The sequence below is a fragment of the Tetrahymena thermophila genome (assembly GCF_000189635.1).
Source record: "Tetrahymena thermophila SB210 genomic scaffold scf_8254600, whole genome shotgun sequence".
NCBI lineage: Eukaryota > Ciliophora > Oligohymenophorea > Hymenostomatida > Tetrahymenidae > Tetrahymena > Tetrahymena thermophila.
In genome coordinates, this window is record NW_002476370.1 from 736,114 (window position 1) to 757,622 (window position 21,509).

At 23.6% G+C, this 21,509-nt stretch overlaps 6 protein-coding genes across 6 annotated transcripts; 3 read left to right on the forward strand and 3 right to left on the reverse strand. All coding sequences in view use genetic code 6, as the record gives it.

Annotated features, from left to right (window-relative positions):
* Positions 1–386: 386 nt before the first annotated feature.
* TTHERM_00284020 (tubulin-tyrosine ligase family protein) lies at positions 387–4,927 on the reverse strand (the record flags this gene model as incomplete). Its single annotated transcript, XM_001018257.2, has 9 exons — positions 3,739–4,927; positions 2,709–3,415; positions 2,267–2,514; positions 1,982–2,216; positions 1,853–1,925; positions 1,429–1,797; positions 1,059–1,371; positions 732–1,001; positions 387–684 (listed from the first exon to the last, which is right to left on the reverse strand). Exons 1-9 carry the CDS (start codon positions 4,811–4,813, stop codon positions 387–389), a joined length of 3,588 nt encoding a protein of 1,195 aa, XP_001018257.2. The 5' UTR covers positions 4,814–4,927.
* A 502-nt stretch (positions 4,928–5,429) lies between these two features.
* TTHERM_00284030 (eukaryotic translation initiation factor 3, putative) lies at positions 5,430–7,357 on the reverse strand (the record flags this gene model as incomplete). Its single annotated transcript, XM_001018258.2, has 2 exons — positions 6,454–7,357; positions 5,430–6,316 (listed from the first exon to the last, which is right to left on the reverse strand). The coding sequence occupies exons 1-2, from the start codon at positions 7,220–7,222 to the stop codon at positions 5,430–5,432; spliced, it is 1,656 nt and encodes a 551-aa protein (XP_001018258.1). The 5' UTR covers positions 7,223–7,357.
* Positions 7,358–9,049: 1,692 nt separating this feature from the next.
* On the reverse strand, positions 9,050–10,215 carry TTHERM_00284040 (NUDIX hydrolase; the record flags this gene model as incomplete). The annotated part of the gene is made up of 2 exons (XM_001018259.2): positions 9,050–9,892; positions 10,018–10,215. The coding sequence occupies 2 exons, from the start codon at positions 10,213–10,215 to the stop codon at positions 9,050–9,052; spliced, it is 1,041 nt and encodes a 346-aa protein (XP_001018259.2).
* Positions 10,216–10,795: 580 nt separating this feature from the next.
* Positions 10,796–12,938, forward strand: TTHERM_00284050 (hypothetical protein; the record flags this gene model as incomplete). Its single annotated transcript, XM_001018260.3, has 9 exons — positions 10,796–10,945; positions 11,002–11,102; positions 11,190–11,242; positions 11,382–11,437; positions 11,490–11,699; positions 11,833–11,933; positions 11,989–12,166; positions 12,230–12,301; positions 12,537–12,938. The coding sequence occupies 9 exons, from the start codon at positions 10,796–10,798 to the stop codon at positions 12,936–12,938; spliced, it is 1,323 nt and encodes a 440-aa protein (XP_001018260.2).
* A 1,360-nt stretch (positions 12,939–14,298) lies between these two features.
* On the forward strand, positions 14,299–15,412 carry TTHERM_00284060 (hypothetical protein; the record flags this gene model as incomplete). Its single annotated transcript, XM_001018261.3, has 3 exons — positions 14,299–14,443; positions 14,698–14,988; positions 15,054–15,412. 3 exons carry the CDS (start codon positions 14,299–14,301, stop codon positions 15,410–15,412), a joined length of 795 nt encoding a protein of 264 aa, XP_001018261.1.
* Positions 15,413–17,318: 1,906 nt separating this feature from the next.
* On the forward strand, positions 17,319–21,056 carry TTHERM_00284070 (hypothetical protein; the record flags this gene model as incomplete). Its single annotated transcript, XM_001018262.2, has 1 exon — positions 17,319–21,056. The coding sequence occupies exon 1, from the start codon at positions 17,406–17,408 to the stop codon at positions 21,054–21,056; it is 3,651 nt and encodes a 1,216-aa protein (XP_001018262.1). The 5' UTR covers positions 17,319–17,405.
* Between the last annotated feature and the right edge of the window lie 453 nt (positions 21,057–21,509).

Here is a 21,509-nt window from a genome sequence, read left to right on the forward strand (position 1 = left end):
ACATACATCCATTCATATAATCCTAAAAGTCTTATTAAATTTTTACTGGAAATTTAGTTGTAAATTTAATATTTTTAGATATTCAATACATTTATTATTACAATTATTATTAATTTATTTCTAAATTTTATAAAAATATTTTTTTTTAATTTTATTTGAAAATCAAACATGAAAAAAAATTATTTGAAATTAAATTTCATATTTTTTTCGAATTCATTTATTCAAAAATCAAAAATTAATAAGAAAAGAATTTAACTTGTTGTTTAGCGATTAAAATATTTTTTTCTTAATCATAAAGTTTTTTGAGGTTAACTAACAGCTTGATAAAAATGATTTTTAATAAATTAAGGTTATAAATAAATAAATAGATTATACTTAAATATTATTCATTTTTGATAGTAATTACTATAGCTATTATGCTTTTGGTAACTATATGAATCTTATTATGCTTAATAATGAGGTTATACTTTATGGCTTTTACCTGAGACAAAAAGATCATTTAGCCCAACCATATTCTAATTTATTCCAATTAAATTTTAATCCAGGCTGCTTTGTATAGCTTATTATGCTTATTACTGCTAACTAGATTAAAAGCTTTGAATTTCAAAAAGTTTTGGTTGTAAAAACAAGCCATTATTATCCTTGAGTTAATTTATACTTTAATTCTATATCTACCCCTTTTATCTTAAAAAAATAATTATAATTTGAATTTCATTCAGTAAATTAATTACTTTATTGTCACTCGTTTATCAGTTTTATATTATCCAGAAATAGCTCCTCCAACAGCTGCTAGTATTTCCTTACTATTAGAACTATTAGGAATATCTGCAATAGATTGCATTACATTTGTTTAAGGATGTATAGGTGGTCCTTTTGGAAGTAATGTCAGCTTTTATTAAGGTTAGTATTATTGTTAAGATAGCTGATATTATAAATTTCTTTAAGCTTGTATAAGCCATTATCTCCTTTCTTCTTCCATTTAAGCAGCTGTATTATCAATTCTATTAGTTAAAATATTTTATTTATTTTGAAAACATAAAATTTATTTATTAAATTACAATTAAAATTATAATTTTTGTTAGGGTGGTTTTGCTTAATTGAGAATTTAAAGCTTTTTAGTTTGAGGTTCTTATACAAATAATACTTATGGCTCTATTTATGGCTTTTTAGCTTAAACTGCTCTAGAGGAATTATAATTTTAATCTTAAAGAATATTCATGTTTTTTATTTCTAATTGCTCCTTTTCTGAGGTGATATACGCTTAGATCTTTTTGACATTTGGATTAGATGGTTTGCCATTTATATTTTCTTCAAATTGGAAAGGTTCTTCTGCTAGCTTCAATTCTTTGACTCCTATTGCTACTCTGTTTTCTTGTTATTAATTAAAACAATGTAAAATAATTTAATCAATATTGTAATTTGCTTTACATATTTTATTTTTGAATTTTTGGTGTATATTATATGGAGAATTTTATTTTTTAATCCTAAAATCATGCATTCTTCCACTAGCTGATCTTGTGATAGCGTTTTCAATAGCTTCATCTTTATTTTATTCTTGGTCTTCGCATTGAATAGTTTCACCTTCTTCGTTTAATTAAGAAGAGCTTGGACGCTATCCATTTTAACCGGGTATTCCTTTATTAATAGTAGTCTAAGAATTAGGCTTACGAGGAGGTAGTTTAGCTCCTATTTTTGTATTATAAATTTTTTCTAAATCTTTTGGTTGATTTAGCTTTTTTGGTTAATTTGTTATTTTTTTAGGATCTTCAGTGACCTTTTTTGTATTTCTTCTAATATCTATTGATAATTATACAAGTATGATAAAAGAAAAATTATTAAATTGAGTATTTACTTGCTCCAGTTTGTTCTTCATAACACTTTAATGCATATTACATATACTCAGTAAAATTATCATCTTCATCATCCTTTTTTAATAAAAGTTATACATTGGTATTCAATTCCAAAGTTTTTAATTATTTACTTCCATAGGAAAAATTCTTTCAAATCCCCCTAAATGTTTATCTTCATATTCATCTCTTTTTTATTATGCTTTTTTTATTTCTTCTAGCTTTTCTTCAGGTGTGTACTTCACTTTTTTACCAGTCAAAACTCTTTTTTACATTATTTCCTTTCTTTAATTTATAATCTCATTTTTTGCTTTACAAGTACAATTCATCAATTTTAATGAGTCCCTAATTGTGTTCTTTTTGATGTAACTTTGATTAAAAACGCTTATTATTAATCTATATTTTAAATAAAATATTACCTATCAAGTGGAGTATCAGTGGAAAAGCTTGGCGTGTGATTAACTTCTAAAACCCATGGCTTCAAATGGCTATCCAATATAATATCAAATCCTAATATTTCGAAACACATATTATTCATAAAATTATCAGGCTAGCAGCTTTTGTAATGATGAGCTAATGTTGGCTAAGCACTAATAATTGTTTTAATTAAAACCCTCTTAATATCTTTCCACAGCTTGTTAACATCATGACCCTAGTCTTCAAGAAGCTATTTATTAGCAATAAATATATTAATTACAAAATTTATCAAAAAAAAGATTTTAATTTATGATTTAAATTGATATTTTAATTATTGAATAAATACAATATGAGGATCTAATAAAAACTTTAAACAAGATCTTAAAATATAAATATGTAAATTGTGTTTTAAAAATATAATAATGTTTATTATTAATGAAATACCTGTAAAACAGAAGTGAGAGATCTTTTGTGTCCAACATCCATTTTTTCTTTGTCTTTATTGAATTTGAAATTAGGATTATCTTTATTGATAGCATAGTTTGTTAAATGCATACACATATCTTCTATATTATCTCTATTTACTTCTTAATATTTTTCAGTAGCAAAACGAGTTAAACCCTCGTAATATAAATAAATTCTAAGAGGATCACACCCAGCTAGTAAGACGTATAGTCTGAAATCGAACTTCAAACCATCAATTAAATATGGCTTATTTAAATACCTTTATACAACATAATGATCTGAAGGATTTAAGTCATCTAGACTTCGAGTTAGGAAAATACCTCTGCCTTAACAACTAGCTTCAGGTTTAACTATAAATATTTTTTATTAGGATCTGCTCTTTTCAAATTAGTTTTTAAAATCATTGTATTCAGCAGGAAGAAGCCAAGTTTACGGGAAAAATTTATACTAATCAGGAAATTACTTACGCATTTTCATAAGATTTCTAGCTAAGTGATTTTTTCTTGCTAAAGAAAACATACCAGGAAAGTGATTGATTTTTTAATATGGCTGCATACGTCCTAGCTATTCTGGTTAAACAGCATTATCAGTCCAAAAGATATCAAAATCCATAGATTCCATGTCATAGGCTAATTTCCATTTAAATATTTTTTTACCCACAAATTTCACAACAGGATATTTTGTATCTAAAAATTGTTATAAAATAAATTTTTATAAGATTAAAAAAATAATAATAAAATTAATTTATAAAAATGTTGGCATTATATTTTTATTTATTTTTCTACTTTAAATGTATTTGCTTATTTTTTTTACTAAAATAGTCCAGATTTTATATCATAGAAAAATAATTCATTTGAAAGCAGCTGATTAAATAATTGTTTTAAAATTTTTTCTATTTTCGAAATGCTTTTATAAAAAAGCCTACTCAACCAGCTAGCTTATAAACTTATGCTCAAATATAATTAGTAGATTATTTCAATAAATAATTAAATAAATAAGTAATAGTAACCAGCTACATTCAGGACTAAAGTTTATTTCTTGTAAACTTTTTTTACTTATTGCTTCTTTGCCTACTCTTTCTTATTATTCTTTTTTTTTAACAACTAGGCTTTATTTTTTCTGCTTCTAGATTCATTTTCTGATTCATCATCTTCATCTTCGTCATCATCTTCGTTGTTTGCTTCTTCATCACTTTCTCCTGAATCAGAATAGTCTCCTGTATATTAATCAACATCATTTTTAGGATCATAAATAACCTTAGGACGCAATTCTATTTTTTTTTATTTTACGATAGGAGCTTCAACCTATTCACTTTGCTTGCTCTCCTCTTAAGCTAGTACTATATCACTTTATTTATTATCCATCTCATTTTTTTATTATTAATCCTCACTATTAACTTCTTTAATAATTTCATTATTTTATTGTATATCAACTAAATTATTTGATTAGTCCTTTTTAATGTCCTCTTAATAATCGTTAATATTATTTTACTGAATGTTTAATTTTTAATTATTATCTACAACTTTTTCATGAACATTTTCCTCTGATTTCTTCATAATTTCATCATTTTCAATTTTTTTACTTTCTGCAGCTTATTAATTTTCATTTTTTCCATTTAATTCTATATATTGTTTAAGTTTTTCATCCATATCTTATACATTTTCACCAGACAAGTTACTTTAAATGTCAAGTTGATATTTTAATTCGCTTTTTTCATTTGTTTTTATTTAACTTAAATAGTCTTCTGCTAAAAATTCATTTTAGTTGTCAGTCATCTCAGTTTACTAATTCTTCTGGTTTGTTTTGTCATACTATAAATTGGATTCTGAATTATTTTATTAATCTTAATTATTTTCTTCATCATCTTCTTCTTCGTCTTCCTCATCATAAGATTCTTCTTATTCTTCATCATCTTCGCCTATAACTCCTTAATCTTCATCCAAGTCTTCGCCTTATAATGATTCTCCTAAATCTTTTTCTGGACTTAATTGGCATGATGATTCTTAATTCTCATCATCATCTTCCTCTTATTGGTCGTCTGCGCTTTAATTTGAATATTTATTATATATATCTTTCTATGACATCTTTTTTGCCTATTTTTAATGCAGTGTAAAATTTTTAAAAATAATAAGTTTGAAAAATTATGATTGAAAGTAATAAATAATTGTTATTTGTAGTTATAGATAGCTTTCTTTATTAAGGGTAGATTTTTTGCTTAAATTTAAGTTGATATCTCAAATCATGAGATTCTTGTAAAATAAGTAGTGATTGATTTATAAATAATTGTAAAAATTTAAATTTGTTAAACTACCATTAATCAATCAATCAGTCAATTCAATTATTAATTAATTTTTTTTTATATAACAATCAAAACAAAGCAAACGGATTAAATCAAACTGATATAATTTTAATATTTCATATTGATTTTTTCTATATATTTTTTATATTAAAATATTTTTTTATTTTCAGATATTTCTTCAATTCAATCAAATATTTGAAAAAGTAAAAATTTCGTTTTATTCTTTTTTTTATTTTTTTAAGAAAGTTTATTTTTTTAAAACTTTGATGATTTTTTAACTCATCAACTAATCATTTTTATTTCTAAGTGTGAATTTTAAGACTTATTTAATGTTAGATAATTCATTTTACAAATATACAATTTAAGGAAACATGAATAAAAGCATAAGATATAGATTTATTTCAGATTTTATCATCGTCGTCATCTTCGTTTTCTTCTTCTCCTTCTTAGTCGTTGGGGAGTAAGTAGGTTTTAACAGATTGCTTGAAAGCAGTCTTAACGAACATATATTTACCATCCTTTTCGTTAAGTATTTGATCGATGAAGTATTTTACAACTTACCATTAATCTTTAAATTTGAATTAAATGATGTTAGTAAGAGTTTAGAGATCGAATGAATCAACACAGAGAATGTTGTGATTTTAAGTATCTTTAGGAGAAGCACGAGAAGTGTAGGCTAATTTAAGTCTCTCAGCACCACTTAACTTCATTTGGATAAGCCATTTCATGAATAAAGTAATATTATTAATATATTCAGTTGATGTAACACTACCCTTTTAATTTAAGAGCTTAGTTTTCCATTAGGCTGCAGAATCAAATTCATTTAAAGCTCTAACGAGAATAGGAACTTTTTCTTAGTAGGGTTCAGCAGTTTCGGGATCAACTTTATTAACGATATCATAACCATCGATTTAAACTCTAACTTTGAGGTTAACTTTATCATCAATGTTTACATTAACGTACTTGAAAGCTATATTTTATTCGTCGATCTAGTTTGGTTCTCCTTCAGAAATATCCCAAATTTCGCCATTATCTTCCTTGCAAGTTTAAGCTTAGAACTTTTTGGTAATTGTAGTGGCTTCAACACACAATTTATTTAAATCCTTTTCTTCTTCAGGGAGAATATTGCTATTTTCATTAACTGATTAGAAATCCATGTAGTTCATTCTTTCTTCTTCATAAGTATCGAAAACAATAGCATTACCATCTTTTTAAACTAAAATATCCCAAGGGAATTCGTTTTTCTTGCAAGTCATCAAAGCAAGTAACAAGGCATCAGTAGTATAAACTTTTCAAATTAAACAAAAAAAATTAATTTCATTTTTATTATTGGTAAATAGTTAAAAGTAGCTTATTTTTATACTGTTTAAATTAATAAATGTTAATACTTATTGAACATATATATTAATATAATTGTTAGTTTACCAGTTGGTTTATCAGATTTTTCATCAACGTCTTATTGAAGGAGTTCGATTAAAATATCATCCTTTAAAGTAGAAGAGTTAACAACACTCAAATTCTTACTGGCGTCTAACTTTTTAATACCACGAGGGTCAATTCTGTCAAAGGCCTTTTCGTATTATTTAAGCTTTCCTGTAATTTTGATAGGAGTAATGGTAACATTATTGATAGGATGTTATTCAATGTTAAGTTTTTGACTTTCATGGAGGACTTCCCAATCAACCTTGATATTGGTATATTCTTTAAACTTAGTTTTAATGATAACTTGCTTTTTGTTGTTGGCAGAAATAATTTTAGGCTTCTTTACATTTTAGATTTTGCTATTTTTTTCTTATTCTTTTTATTCTTATTCTCTCTACTTATTAATCTTTTAATCTCTAAGACCCTATTTGATAATCTTTTAAGCATATAAATTCTTATCCTTCTTAGCTGTGACTGTATGGAAATCATTTTCGGCATCAACAGCAGTAGTAGTAACTTGGACAGACTCAACGGTATTGGTAGGAGCATTTGCAGGAGCTGTGGATCTAATAACCTAGGTTTGTTTTAAACCAGTTCTGGTAGCCATGATATTTTATAAATCGCAACAAGCACCAAGCTTTTCTAATCTGCTAAAAGGGGTGAAGGGTAAATTATCAAACTTTGTAAAAACATAGTTTCTATCAGGACCCCATGTTTGCTTTGTGAAAGATTTCAAATTTTCTAAGTCAGCTAAGTTTAAATTAGATTTCATTTTATGTTCTGCTATTTTAATATACTTTTAATTTAGATTCTTTTTATTTATCTTTTTTATTATAAATTTCCTCTTTTCCTCTTTTCTTTAATTTTGTTTTTATTTTTTTCGATTAGAATGAAGATCTATCTATAGGTATCATCATATCTTTTGAAAATGATATATAAATTAATTTACTTATCAATTAATCCACATACATATATACATAAATGCATGCACAAATGCCTAACACTCATTATCAATATTAAAATTTAATTAAGTAGAGATCTTCTTGCAATTAATCTATATCAAATATTTAAAGCATTAAAAGATAATTCATTAAATAATGTAAATAATAAAAACAAATTATATAAAAATATAACATATAATTATTAGTAGCACAATTAAATAAAATCATATTATTTGTTTTTAAATTTAAAAATATCAGTAAAAAAATATGAAAATTTAAACTAAGTAGACATTGAATTAATCTTATAAAGTAATTAGAATTACATATTTTATATGATTAAAATATCTATTTATTTTTTTAAATAATTTATCTGGTAAATGAAACACTATCTCAGTCAGTTTGGATTAACTTTCAAATTTCTATAAAATTATATTTAAAATATAATTATTTTTATCATTAAACTTCTTACTTTCAACACTTTGAATATTTTAATATTGTTTTTATTTTAAATTTATTTTTAAAACACATAAATTCTTTTTCAGTAACTCATTTTTTTCAAGTAAAAATTATTGTTCTTTTCTTTTAAAAATTCTTTTAAATAAATTTATTTTAATTTTTAAAACTAAACAATTTTTTATTTCATTAATGTTTTAAATAGAGTTCAAGAAGAATACTATTGCTATACAAGAATTTTAAAAATTTATTATTTAATTAAAATTTATAATTGTTTATTAGAATAAAATTTCTTTTTTTCAAATTAATTAATAGTATTTAATTATTTTTTAGTGACTCAAATAAAATTTTTGAGACTTACTTATCTCCTATATTAATAGAAAACTATTTAAAAGCAATATTGAATATTAACGTGTTAAATAAACATTATAAAATATTAAAATTCTTAAAATACATTAGTGGATACTCAATTTGTATCTTTTTTTAATGGAATGGATTATAATTAAATAATTTTTTATTTTATCAAATTACTTAATTTATAATTCAAAAATAAAAAATAATTTTGATCAGCATCATCTTTAAAAATTAGTTACTGAATTAAACTTTATTAATCCTTCTAAGTTTAAAATTTTTTATTTTATTTTAAGTTAATTAAATTAACTTATTTTTTAATTTATTAATTTAAAGGTTTTATTCAAATAATTAATTATTCAAGAATAAAAAAATGTTGATTGGCACTAATTTTAAATATTTAATTAGTTATTTAATTAAAATTTATGAATATTTCTAATTTTTATTTTCAATTTAATAAATTGTATTCAATTATTTTTTATTTAGTCAAATAATATTATGGAGCTTATTATATATATTTATTTTGAATTTATTTTTAAAAGGAATATCTAAAAGTGATATTATTAAGTACATGTATATATATTTTTTTAAATATAAAGTATTATAAATCTTAATATATTAGTGGAGACTCAAATTTAATTTTGTTTAGGTGAATAATTAAGCAAGCAGCTTAAAACTCATTAAATGCCTTTAAAGATTAAGTTTGATAGAAAATTATCAAATTAAAATTGAATATCTTCTACTTTTAATTATATATCTACATTATTTATTATACAATTTGCTTGCTGATAAATTCGTAGGATCGCAAAATCTATCCTAATTAACTAGTAACTTTATTTATCTAACTATGCACTTCAAACTTAATCAAACTATTGAAGCCTTTTTTGGTAATATACTTTTTTTAGTAGTAGGGATAACAAAGAGTTATGAGGAGCAAAATGAAATGTTTGAATCCTAGATAGCTTTATCATTTCCTAAAGCTATGTTAAATGATCATATTATTCAAAGGTTTCTTAATTTTTAAGATACATAATCCTAAGCATGTAAGTAGTTACATAAAATGTCAAACCAAAAAGCTCCTCTCCATTCAGCTTCATATGGCATTATTTCATGTACTTATAATTTTTGAATGCAAGAAATTCTATCATTTTTTAAACATTTTTGTTAAGGGAGAGCACATTGTTTGGTCTTCTGTGTAATTCCTTATAATACACACTGCCTGGTTACGGATAAATAAATTTAGAAAGTGGAACCCAAAACGTATTTGAAACTTCATCAGGGTTTAAAATTTACTATTCTTCCTATACATCTGGGGAAAGCAAGAATATATTCACAGACATCATTATTTTCTATCCTTTTCTAAAATATGCAAAGACGTTTAAAGGTAGCTTTCCTAAATAAATGTAATTTTATTTAGAATAAAGATTGTAACCTATTTCTTCTTAAACTTCTCTTATTGCTGCTTACAAGTCATTTTCATCTCCATCTGCTTTACCACCTGGAAAAGCAACTTACCCACTGTGTAAATCACTATCCCTAATACTTCTTTTCATATAAAGTATTTCTATTGCATTCTCTCTTATATTCGAGCTATCTAAATGTTTTGTTATTTCCTCTATTCGGTCTATAGCTAGATTTGTATTCCTATTAATGATTTACTAGATAGCTTATGTTGAGGTGATCATGTTTGGTTACATCTATATATAAATAATAAAATTTTATCATTTAGCTCATACTATATTTAAATTGAACTTATTCAAATCTTTCGTTTAAAAAAGCTCAAAAAAATAAGGTAATTTGAGAGCTTAAAGCTTTTATTTACCTCCTAGGATTCTTTAGACATACCCTTTACACATTAAAATATTTGTGGATGGGTGTCAATAAATGAATGAGTAAACCTTAAAAAAATAGAAACAGAAGATTATCTAACCATATAGGAGTTCTTATAGAGAGGATAGGATTCTAATGAACTTTGTTAAATGTACTTCAATAAATTCTACAGTCCTCTAAGCTCAATCATCTTATCGCTTTTATGTATTTTTTTTCAAAATAATTATTAATTTTAACTTCTTTAATTAATTTGGTGGATTTATCTGATAATAATTACTAATGTGCGTAAAAAGCTAGACTATTTACGTATTAATTTGAGTAGATAGAATGATTTGCTAATTTATAAATCAAAATAATAAAGAGAATCACAAATAATTAATTACTTATAGATTTTGTATTCTTTGTCAGCACTTTTTTTCTTAAATTCATTGAATATTGCATCATTTTTGACTGAAAGTCATTTAGACTAAAAAATGAGGTGAAAATTTTAAATTCTAAGTCTATTCAAATTTTTGATTGAATCCTTTCCAAACAATTTAATATTTGCTAAGTTAAAAATGTAGAAAATTAAAACATGCATTTACATTAATAAAATATATCAGATACTCTTGTTTATTTTCTTTAAAAATTCAAAAATTAAAAAAATTGTTTGGCTAATTTGTTAATTGAAAATCAATACAGAATAAGAGGCAAAATTTAAATAAATAACTTTGTTTTTATCTAATAGAATTAAAATAAAATAATTTTGAAAGTCATCAATTAATTTTAAAATGGATCCTAAGTCTTTATAGGTAGAATATTCAGATGATTAGATAGAAGAAATCACTCGTTAAATTAAAAAAGAAATGCAAGAAAGAGAGTAGATGAAAGTAGAAATTGTGACAGACGAAATGGTTGCTTAAGAATCAAAATTAAAAATAGTAAAAATAAAAGGATATCTGCGTATACCTAAAATAATTATTTTTTATTGTAAAAGTTGAAAGAAGAAAAGGCCCAACCAAAATAAATATCCATCTTTTTAATTGCTAAAACTAGCATTGACTCAGACATATAAAAGTCATTTACTGAAGAAGAAAAGTAAAAAAATATATAAATCATATATGAAATTTCATTTAATATTTGTGAAAATAGAGAAAATTAATTAAATTTATATTAAAAAATTAGATATGAATGGCTCATGAACTTAAGCATTATCCACTTAGAATGGGAAAATATTTGTAATGCTTTTATAAAATGGATTTCATATGTTATTTACCTAATTTATAATGTTTTTCAAAAATCATTAACAAAAATTAAACCTTTGATTAAAAATATTTCTTCTTTGTATTAATTAATTAATATTTTTTTAAAAATAAGATAAAATAGAAAAACTTGATAGTTTTTAAAAATTACAGGTCCTCTATCTCCAGCATGTAATCAATTTTTAATTTTCATAACAATAAAAACTGTGTTATTAATTAATAGAACAATATATCGAAAATTGAAAATTTGAATACATTAGAAAACTTGGAATACTTAGCATTAGATCACAACAAAATAACTACTATTGAGAATTTATCACATTTAAAAAATCTTGTTTTCCTTAAATTAAACAACAACCTTATTGAAGAATTTAATGTAACAGAGATTCCTACCAATATTGAATACATTAGTCTGTCTCAAAACCCACTCAAAGTATTTAGATGTTTTTATATTTAAAATCTATTATGCGTTGTATTTTTATTTTTCTTATTATATTTGCAACAGTCTTACTGCTTAAATTTTCTTTGATATAACTGAAAATTATTTCTTACATTTATAAAAATAGAAAAAGGACTATAAAAAAATTCTTGTTTAAAACCTTCAGTTTGTTGACGTGATCGATGATGAGGAGCTTACAACTGAAACAAAATTTAAATTGCTTGGAATGTAGATTAATTATTATCAAAAAAGTATCCATTATAACCAAATTCAAATTAATTAGCTTTCCAACATAATACGAATCTTACAGCAAGTCATATAAAGAATTCTAAGAAAAAAGCCAATAAACTAAAAAAGAGAGATCATATTTAGATAAAATAAAGGAAGCAACATAGAAAAAGTAAGATGATCTTATATCTCTAAAAAAGAAATTCAAACAACTTGATGTGTATAATAAAGAAGTAATTATAACCACTTTTTATATTCAAAAAGCTTAATTTAATTATTTTTTTTTGTGTAATTAGGAAGAGATAATTTAAGAAATGAATCTGACCACAAAGAACATCGTATTAAAATAAAAGCAAAAGACTATTGAGGTAAATGAAACACTCTCAATCTTATTTTTTAAAAAAATTTTTTGTTTATGTTATGAAAAAAAAAAATTAATTACGTCTCAATTATTCTTTCATAGGTTTGTTTTAAAATTTGGTATTAATTTTATTATAACTCAGGAAATAAAGCTAATAAAAATAGCCTAACGCTATTACGATTGCAGATAAATTTTTTAGATTAGTGAAAAAATATCTTTTTAATTGCATTAAAATAAAATAGGCCTTAAATGACACCATCTTAGAAATGAGTGATTATGCTAAAATGCATGCTAAAAGAATAGAAATAATTCATAAAAATGACCCTAATCAAAAAGGATCACTTTCTAACTCTCTGCTACTTTAAAATTATATAGAAAGCAGAGAACAAGATATGAGAAATAATGAATATGAACTTGAAAAAATTAAAATGCAAAAAGTCTTTATTTAGTAACCATTAACATCAGACTTGAAAGAGATCAAAGAAGAGAAAAATTAAAATATTACAAAGGAAAAAATGTAATTAGAAAACAAAGAAGAAGAGGAATATGAAGAAGAGAGTGAATATGAGGGTGAAGATGAAGAGGAAGAAAATGAGACTGATCAGACATAGTCTACTTCTATACAATCAAATAAAAATTAATGAGTGAATAATTATTTAATGTTAATAAAAAAGTATATGTTTTTAAACATTTTTGGTAAATAATAGTCAGAAATTTTTATTTCTTTCTAGACAACAGCTTTCCTTCTTTAATTTCAATATAATTTATGTCAAAAATACTATTGAAATTTTAAGATTAAATCAATTAATACTCATTCTGATTAATAAATGATTAAAGGCGTTATAAAATTAGGTTATAGTTTTTGTTGTAAATTGATCAGCCACTATATTATTAAGTTTTTTAATGTTATAAAAACATACGCATTATTCACCTATTTCATTTTTATTCGTATTTTAGCAAAAATTTAATGAATACTTTAAAAAATACTTTTATTAATAGAAACATTTAGTTTATAGAAAAAAAAAATACTTTAGGTTTAATAGGATAAATTCATCTAAATTAGTTTATTTAAAAAATGATTAATATTTTTTCTTGTGACAAAATTTTCACTATTTCAATTATAAATAAATAATTTAATTGCTATGTAAAGTACTTATGTATTTATAGAATTATTTAGCTCTTCTTGTCTTAAAATAAACTCAATCCAATTTAGAAATTACAATAAAAATATTTGGTAACAATTATTCTATAACCAATAAGCTGAAATTTTTAATAAATAAAGTATTTTCACACATATTTTTTCAAATGTTAGAAATATATGGATATTATTTATTTGTGTTGTTTCCAAAGCCTTGTTAAACGATCTTTCTCTCTTCTATTAATAAGTTGGTATAAATGATTAAAGTAGGATTTTTATATGATATTATATTATTAATTAATTAGTTAAAATTTTAAGTGCCTACTAATGATCGTAACATAAATTAAATAGCGTGTTAGTGAGAATGAATACAAATTAATTAAATCTGAAACAGAAAAATAAAAATTGATTTATATAGGCATCATAAAATCAATAAGCATGAGCTGGATAGAGCATGCTTGTAAAGATGAGGCTAGAAATATCAATTTTTCTTTTTTATTAAAAGCTGTTTGAAATTTAACAAATGAGAAAATAAAGAGATAAATAAATATAATTGCTTCCAAAAGTAAACTAGCCTACTACTGTTATGAAACAATTTAATTAAATGAGTTCAGGTTTAAGATTGACTTTGCAGATAATTCAATCAATTTAAAAAAGAGTATAATATTTAATTTGTATAAACAATTAAAAATAATAACAAACACTAATTAAAAAAAAATAAAGGAAATAATCAAGGCTTATATTATTTTCTATCATTAATTGCTTATTGGTAAATACTAATTCAACTGTTTAAGAAATATTTGAAGTATCTTAAATAATATATTCAAACAACTATTTTCTAATACATCTAACCTTGATAATCAGATATGCATAAAATTATACAACTAACACCCTAAGAGCAGTAAGATGCTGAATTAGCGTTTGATTTGTTTGCTGAAAGCCAAGAAGTAACTATTATTAGCAGAGAAGATTTTTTGTAAGCCTTCCAGTTCTTTTGTGGCCTTTATACTGGTATATTATAATTAAAATGTTGATTTAATAATTCAATAATAGGATGCAATTTAATCAAACCATTTATTTGATTTTTGTAATTTGTCTGAAAATTCTTTAATTATATAATTAAATGAATCAATCATTAATTTATTGATTGATTTATTTATTTATTTTTTCTCCCCACAACACAAATAGGAATAGAAAATAAAAATCTGTTCATTACTTTAATTTTGAAGTTATCAATAAATTGATTTTTAATAACATAAAATTAGACATTCTTCACAGTGCTTAATAAGAAGTTGAAAGTACTATATAAAAATCCTAACAATCCACCTTAAACTCAGTATTTTTTGTTAACTGTGCCACCAAATTAAAGAATTTGAATCGTACATTAGAAAAAAAAGAAACAACTCACCTTAACAATAACTTCATAATGAACCACTTGGATGAAAAAAACATAATGCATTTAGATAGATGCTGGGGAAAATTCGATAAATATAAGCTTGGATATATCAAAACCTAAAAGTTAAGAGATGTTGTGAACTTGGTTCTTTCAAAATACAGTAAATAAATTAATATTTTAAGTGCAATATTAAATAATAATTAAATAATTTATTTTAAAATCTAGACACACAAAAAATTTACCTTAATCCAGAATAATAAGATGAAATAAATACAATATGCTCTCCTTCTTCTAACAATTAAAGATCCTCAGATTATAACAACAGTGATGAAATTAAATAATCTAATTTCACTACCTACACTTAAAAACAAGACAAGTAGAAAAAAAAAGAAAAAGTGAAATAATAAATATAATTAAAAGACCCCTAAGAGAATAGTGAACTTTATGAATGGATTACAGAAATAGAGATAAAGAATAAAGCTATTTCTTTTGAGATTTTTACAAATTACATGGCTAATGTTATTGTCGTTAATAAACTTAAGCTTAAAGTTTATAAGAGTCAATGTGCTTGTACCATATTTTGAAAATCAGATATTTTTATACTGAAATTTACTTTTAAAATAGTAACCAATAATAATAACTTTTAATTAATTATTAACATCTTTTAATCAAATAAAATAATATTCAATATAATAAATTTAATTTAATTTAAATGCATAGTTTTATCTAAATTCATGTTTTTAATAAAGCCTCTCTCTACTTCTACTGTAATATTAAAATAAATATATTTATTATTACTTTATAAATTAATTAACTCTAATAAAATAGCTAGAATCATCATTTAAACATTTTTAAAATTAATTTGTTAAATAGTTTACTCTTTAAATCAAGAAAGTATAAAGAAAAAAATTTTATAAAACGAAATTTATTAAAAATTAAATAACAATTTACATTAAAAAAAATTATTTTGTTCAAGTTTATTTTTAAAAATGTATTTTTCTGGTATGAAACTGCTTTAAAGTTATCAATATTCATGAAAACTTCTATACATGAAGCACTTAAAATTTTTAAAGATTAACTTACTCAAATAAAAAATGTGTAAATATTTTTCAAAATAAATGATTTTATATTTGAATTCTTAAATTTGAATAGTTTTTAGAAAAAAGATGAACGGAAGACTGAGTTATTAATTAGTTTAAATTTTTGTTATTAAATAAAATTTTAATTTTACTACTTTTTATTAAAATCATATTTAGTATTTAAATAAATTTACAACTCTTTATCTTATTTAGAATAACTTAAATAAAATTTTTAAGTATTCAATTAAATTTATTAGTTTCTATTTAGTATAAGAAGGTGATATCAATAAAATATAAGAAAGAATTAATTTACTCATTTAGATGAATTTTTAATTAACCTTAAGTATAATATTATTTCTGTTTGCTAAACTTCTAAATTTAAGGTAAACTACTTACAATCAAAAAAATTTGCATAAAATATATCACAATGTGAACAAATTTAGCATATTTATTATAAATTACAGTTCTTTAAATCGTAAAATAATAATATTTATTTTAAAACTAAGAAAATTTACCTCTTCAGAATAAAAGATGCTTTTATTTTCTAAACAACCCCTTTGTAGTTCTAACATATATCATTAAAATATATCTAAATTATTATCCTTGATTTTTTCTAGTAAAATATCCCATTTAAAAATATTTTTATTAATTAATTCTAGCAGTATATTTTAATATTTTAGATAAAAGTCTGAAAATTTAAAATTAAAAAAAAAAATACTATTGAATAAGACAACGGCAATATTATTAATCAAATAAAACAAACAAACATATAGCTCCAACCAACATTTTATCCTATACAAATCTTGTTTGATATATTTATAATTAAAATAATTTTTAAAAATTCTCAAAATTTTTACATTCTGTTCAAATAAATCTTTTTTAGATTAAAATTCTCAAAATTTTATAATTTTTTTCTAATAAATCTAATTTAGATTATAAATTTAATGTCAAGTTGGTATCAAAATTATTTACATAATTTATTACTTTCAAATAAAGATTCAAAAATTATTTTTAATCGTTTCAACAGAACAACTGTAAAATAATGGTAAAAAGTTGTTATTTTATGAATAAAAAATAATATAAATAAATATCTCAAATAAATTTACCTTTATAATTTTCAAGCAAACAAAAAATACTGAGACACGTAATCTTTTTTTGTTAATTAAAATAATCAAAGAAATTAATTACTTTCTTTCTTTCTCGATTGGAAAGACAAACACGCTGTTGCTATTATTTTTTGATAAATTTTCATATCTTGTGTAGAGTTTGATAATAACTTTATGAGTACTTATTTGATTTGTTTGAATATCTTCTTGTATTAAAAATTAATTAAAAGCAGATTATTTAATAGATTGAAAATTTGCCTTTCAATCTTAATTATGAATGATAAACATTTTATTTAAGAAATTAATTAAATTAAATAAAAAGTAAAATTCTTTTTGTTGTTCTAAAATTATTAGCTATTTCAAAAAGAGTAAGTAAATAAAATAATTAGAAAATGAGAATAAAACATATTAGATTAGTGTCTAAAGGACTCATAGTTATTACAATTTTTGCCTTGTGTCTTTGCTTAACTTAAGCAGATGACTCGTAAAAACCTGAAGATGTAGAGGCATTTTTAGATCCACAAAATTCAATATTTAATGAGCAATCAAATGAAAATTTATAACCTGATATTTTAAATAGACCTTTGCCTCCAAATCGCAAGCCTCCCACTCTTCCAAAAAGGCCAAATAGCTAAAACTAATAGAAAACTCTTACTGAATAGCAAAGAGAGCTTTAATTGAAAAAAATCGAATAGGAAAAGCTAAGTATTGAAACTAAGATGTAGTAAATTGAATAAGAATTAAGAGAATAATAAAATATTGAAATTCTAAATTAGTAAGAATTATAATAACTCCTTTAAGAAGAAGAATAAACTCTTAATTCTTAAACTGAAGATGTTGAAGACATTTAAAAATAATAAGATGATTACATTTAACAACAAAAGAAGATCTTTGAAGCTGAATAGGAAAGGTTAAAAAGGCTAAAAGAATAGGAAGAGCTACTTAGAATATAACGTGAGCAAGAAGAATAACGTATAAGAGAACAATAGCAGGAAATTGAAAGGTAAATTGAATAAAATCGCTTAGAATAAGAAAGAATAAAACGTGAAAAGGAGGAATAAAACCGTAGAAAGAGAGAAGAAATCCAAAGAAAAAAAGATGAAATTTAAAGAAAATAAGAATAAATGCGTTTAGAATAAGAATAAAGATTAAAGTAGCAAGATGAACTTTAGAGAAAAAGACAGGAATAGGAAAAGAAGTTTAATGAGCAAAGAGAGCTCTTAGAGAAGTAGCGTTAAGAATAGGAATTGCTTAAAAAATAGAGAGAAGAAGCTGAGCGTAGGAGAAGAGAGCAAGAATTATAACGTAAAAAAATGCTTGACGATCTTTAGCGTTAAAAAGAAGAACAAGAAATCAAAAAGAAGGCCGAGGAGGAAGAAGCTGCTCTTAGGCTTTAAAAGCAAAAAGAAGAATTAGAGTAAATCTTAAAAAGGCGTGAGGAGATGAGAATAGAGCAAGAGAATTCTGATAGAATACGCTAATAATAAGAATATTTGAAGAAACTGCAAGAAGAAGCTGAGCAAATAAGATTATAGCAGATGGAAGAATAGCAGAAATTGGAAAAGGAAAGATTAAACAACCAGTAAAATAACGAATAAAAAGAAGAGCTTGAAACATAATAGTAGCATGAAGAGCTAGAAAAGTAAAAGAGAGAAATAGAAGAAAAGTAAAGAGAAATTGAAATCTAAAAGAAATTGGAAGAGGAAGAATTACAAAGAAAGAGATAAGAACATGAGCTAAGAGTTTAAAAATAAAAAGAAGAGATAGAAAGATTATAGCTTGAGGAGTAAGAGAGATAGAAAAAGGCTGATTAGGAAGAGTAACTCCGTTAAGAGTAGCTTCAAAAGCTTTAATTTGAAAATGAGTAGTAAGAGAGAGAGCAAGAAATATTAAGATTACAACAGATGTAAAAAGAAGAAGAGTTGAATCGTCTGAACAATGAATTATAACAATAAGAAGAAATTATTAGAAGAGAGAATGAAGAATAAGAAAGACTACAAAAAGAGCAAGAACTTCTTTAATAATAATAATAAATTGAAAAATAAAGGGAAGAATTATTAAAAAAAGAAGAAGAAGAACTTAATAAATCTAACTAAAACATTATTATTGATGATCATGATCATCACCATGGACACGACCATCACCATCATCACGGCCATGGTCATGGTCACGATCACGATCATGATCACTCTAATATTTAAGTTAACTTTGGGGATGATTAAAAAAAGGAGGCTAAAGATGAAGATAAAATTCAATAGCCTGAATAAAGTTTAGGAGAAAAATACTAAGAAATCATGAACGATTTTATCTAGTTCATAGAATATAGCATGAAAAATATTATTCATCCTGGTTTTAACTATATTAGAAGTCATGAGCCTTTCAATTACATTTGCTTTACATATGCACTAATCATCCTAATTAAATTCATTTCTAAAAAGTTATTCTCTTCTGGAGGTATGCAGATTTAGGGTGGAGCTAAATTTAATCTCTCTGCTGAAGCCGAAATGGACTTTACTGACCTTACTAATTAGCTTGAAGCTCTCAGCAAGGAAGTTAGATAATTAGAATAAGTTATCAATTCCAAGAGCCCAGCTTCTTCTGCTGTATAACAACCAATTTCTAATTAAAAGGCTTAAGCTGTGATTCCTGATACTCGTAAAATTAATGAATCTCTGATTTAGAAAATAGAAAAGAGCGAAGAATCTGTCAAGCAGTTAACAAATCAATTTAATTCTTTGAAGTAGTTTTAAGTTTAATTCTAATAAAGTATTTTTGATACCTAAAAAGAAATTATCAAAGAAGTGCATCAATTAAAATTGCAAAGAAAGAGAAGATAACCAAGTAGTGTAACAGATGTGGCATTAACTGGAATAAATAACCAAAATGGTACTAATTTGAATGATTCTTCTCGTATCTCTCGTAAGTCATCATATAGCGAAATTAATAACAGCACATCTGAAGTTTAGTAGTAATCAGTCTCATAAAAAAGTGAAAGACCTTCATATAATAGCAATATAGAATAAAAGGCAACTTCATCCAGAAACTAACATTAAAAAAAGCAACACAATTCTAAAAAAGAAGGTTTAAATAACTCTGTTTCTTAGGAAAATCTTTCATAGTAAGCATAGTCTGATAGTGTTTAAATAGTAGAATCAGAAAATGCACAGAATAATTATGGAAACGAAGCTGCAGAATTGGAATAACAATAAGATAATTAATAAACTGTGTAATATGAATAACAATAATAACTTAATCAATAAGATTTATAAAACTAAGAAAATAACCTCTAAGAAGATCAAGTAGCTAGATCAGGTTCTTAAGGACGTAAGGGAAGTGCTAGATTAATTGAGGAGCAATTTTAAAGTTCAGACGAAAATAGCTTCTTTGATTAGCAAGTTAATTAATTGAGCAATAACTTGCACTAGAAGAAACAATAATAATAAGAATATTAACAAGTCGAGAGCTAAGATAATCAAGAATTCCTTTACTAATAATAAATGGAAATGAATACTTAAAGCAATTAGCAATAAAATCTTCATTAACATCATCATTAGCAGTAATAACACCACCATCACCATCATGGACATCATGAAAATAATACTCATTAGCATAGTAATTATCCATAACAGTAACAATAGTCGAATTAACACCATAGCAATAGCCAATAAAAGCTAGGATCCCCTAATTTAACTTAAGTACCTCCCCCAAGTATGTAGAGCTAAAATATCACTAGAAATTCACCATTTTAATAAGGAATGGCTCCTTAAAGAAATAAGAGCAATCAAGGATTTTCTTTAAATACTGATTAAACAGGTGAAAATCATATACCTGAAGATGCTACTGTAGTTATGACACCAGATTAACACAGCTAGCAAAATCATAATCCTTTTACTATCCCACGTCCTGTTGGATAAGTTGGTGCAAAAGTTCCAACTACTGGTCGCCGTTAGCCTCCAAATGCTTTTGCAAACTAATTCTAAAATAAGCATAATCCAACATAAAAGTAATTTACTGCTTTTCCTTCTAACTAAACTTAGCAGTGAAGAGAGTGAGTGAGTTATTAATAAAGTAATTAAGTAAGTAAATAATATTTTTTCTGCTTTTTAGCCAACAAATTTAGAACAATTAATATTTGTTAAGTTAAACTAAAATATAATTCTATTCATTTTTTATTTTATCAGTAAATATCTTTTTTTGGATTTAAATTTGCTTATATAGATAGATACTAAAATTATTTTATTTCATCTTTTTAAACAGAAATAACTATCAATTTGATGAATTAAAATTGATTTCAAATACATTTATTACAATTAAAAATATTAAAACTTTTACTTGATCCTTAAAAAATAATTAATATACTTTTAAACTATTTTTTTAATTTGAAAAGCGAATTTATTAATGGTAAATCTATTTTAAATATGTTTATTACAAAGTAAAAAACTACTTTTTTTATTTAATCATTAAAAAAGATTACAAAAAAAATAAAAAAATAATTT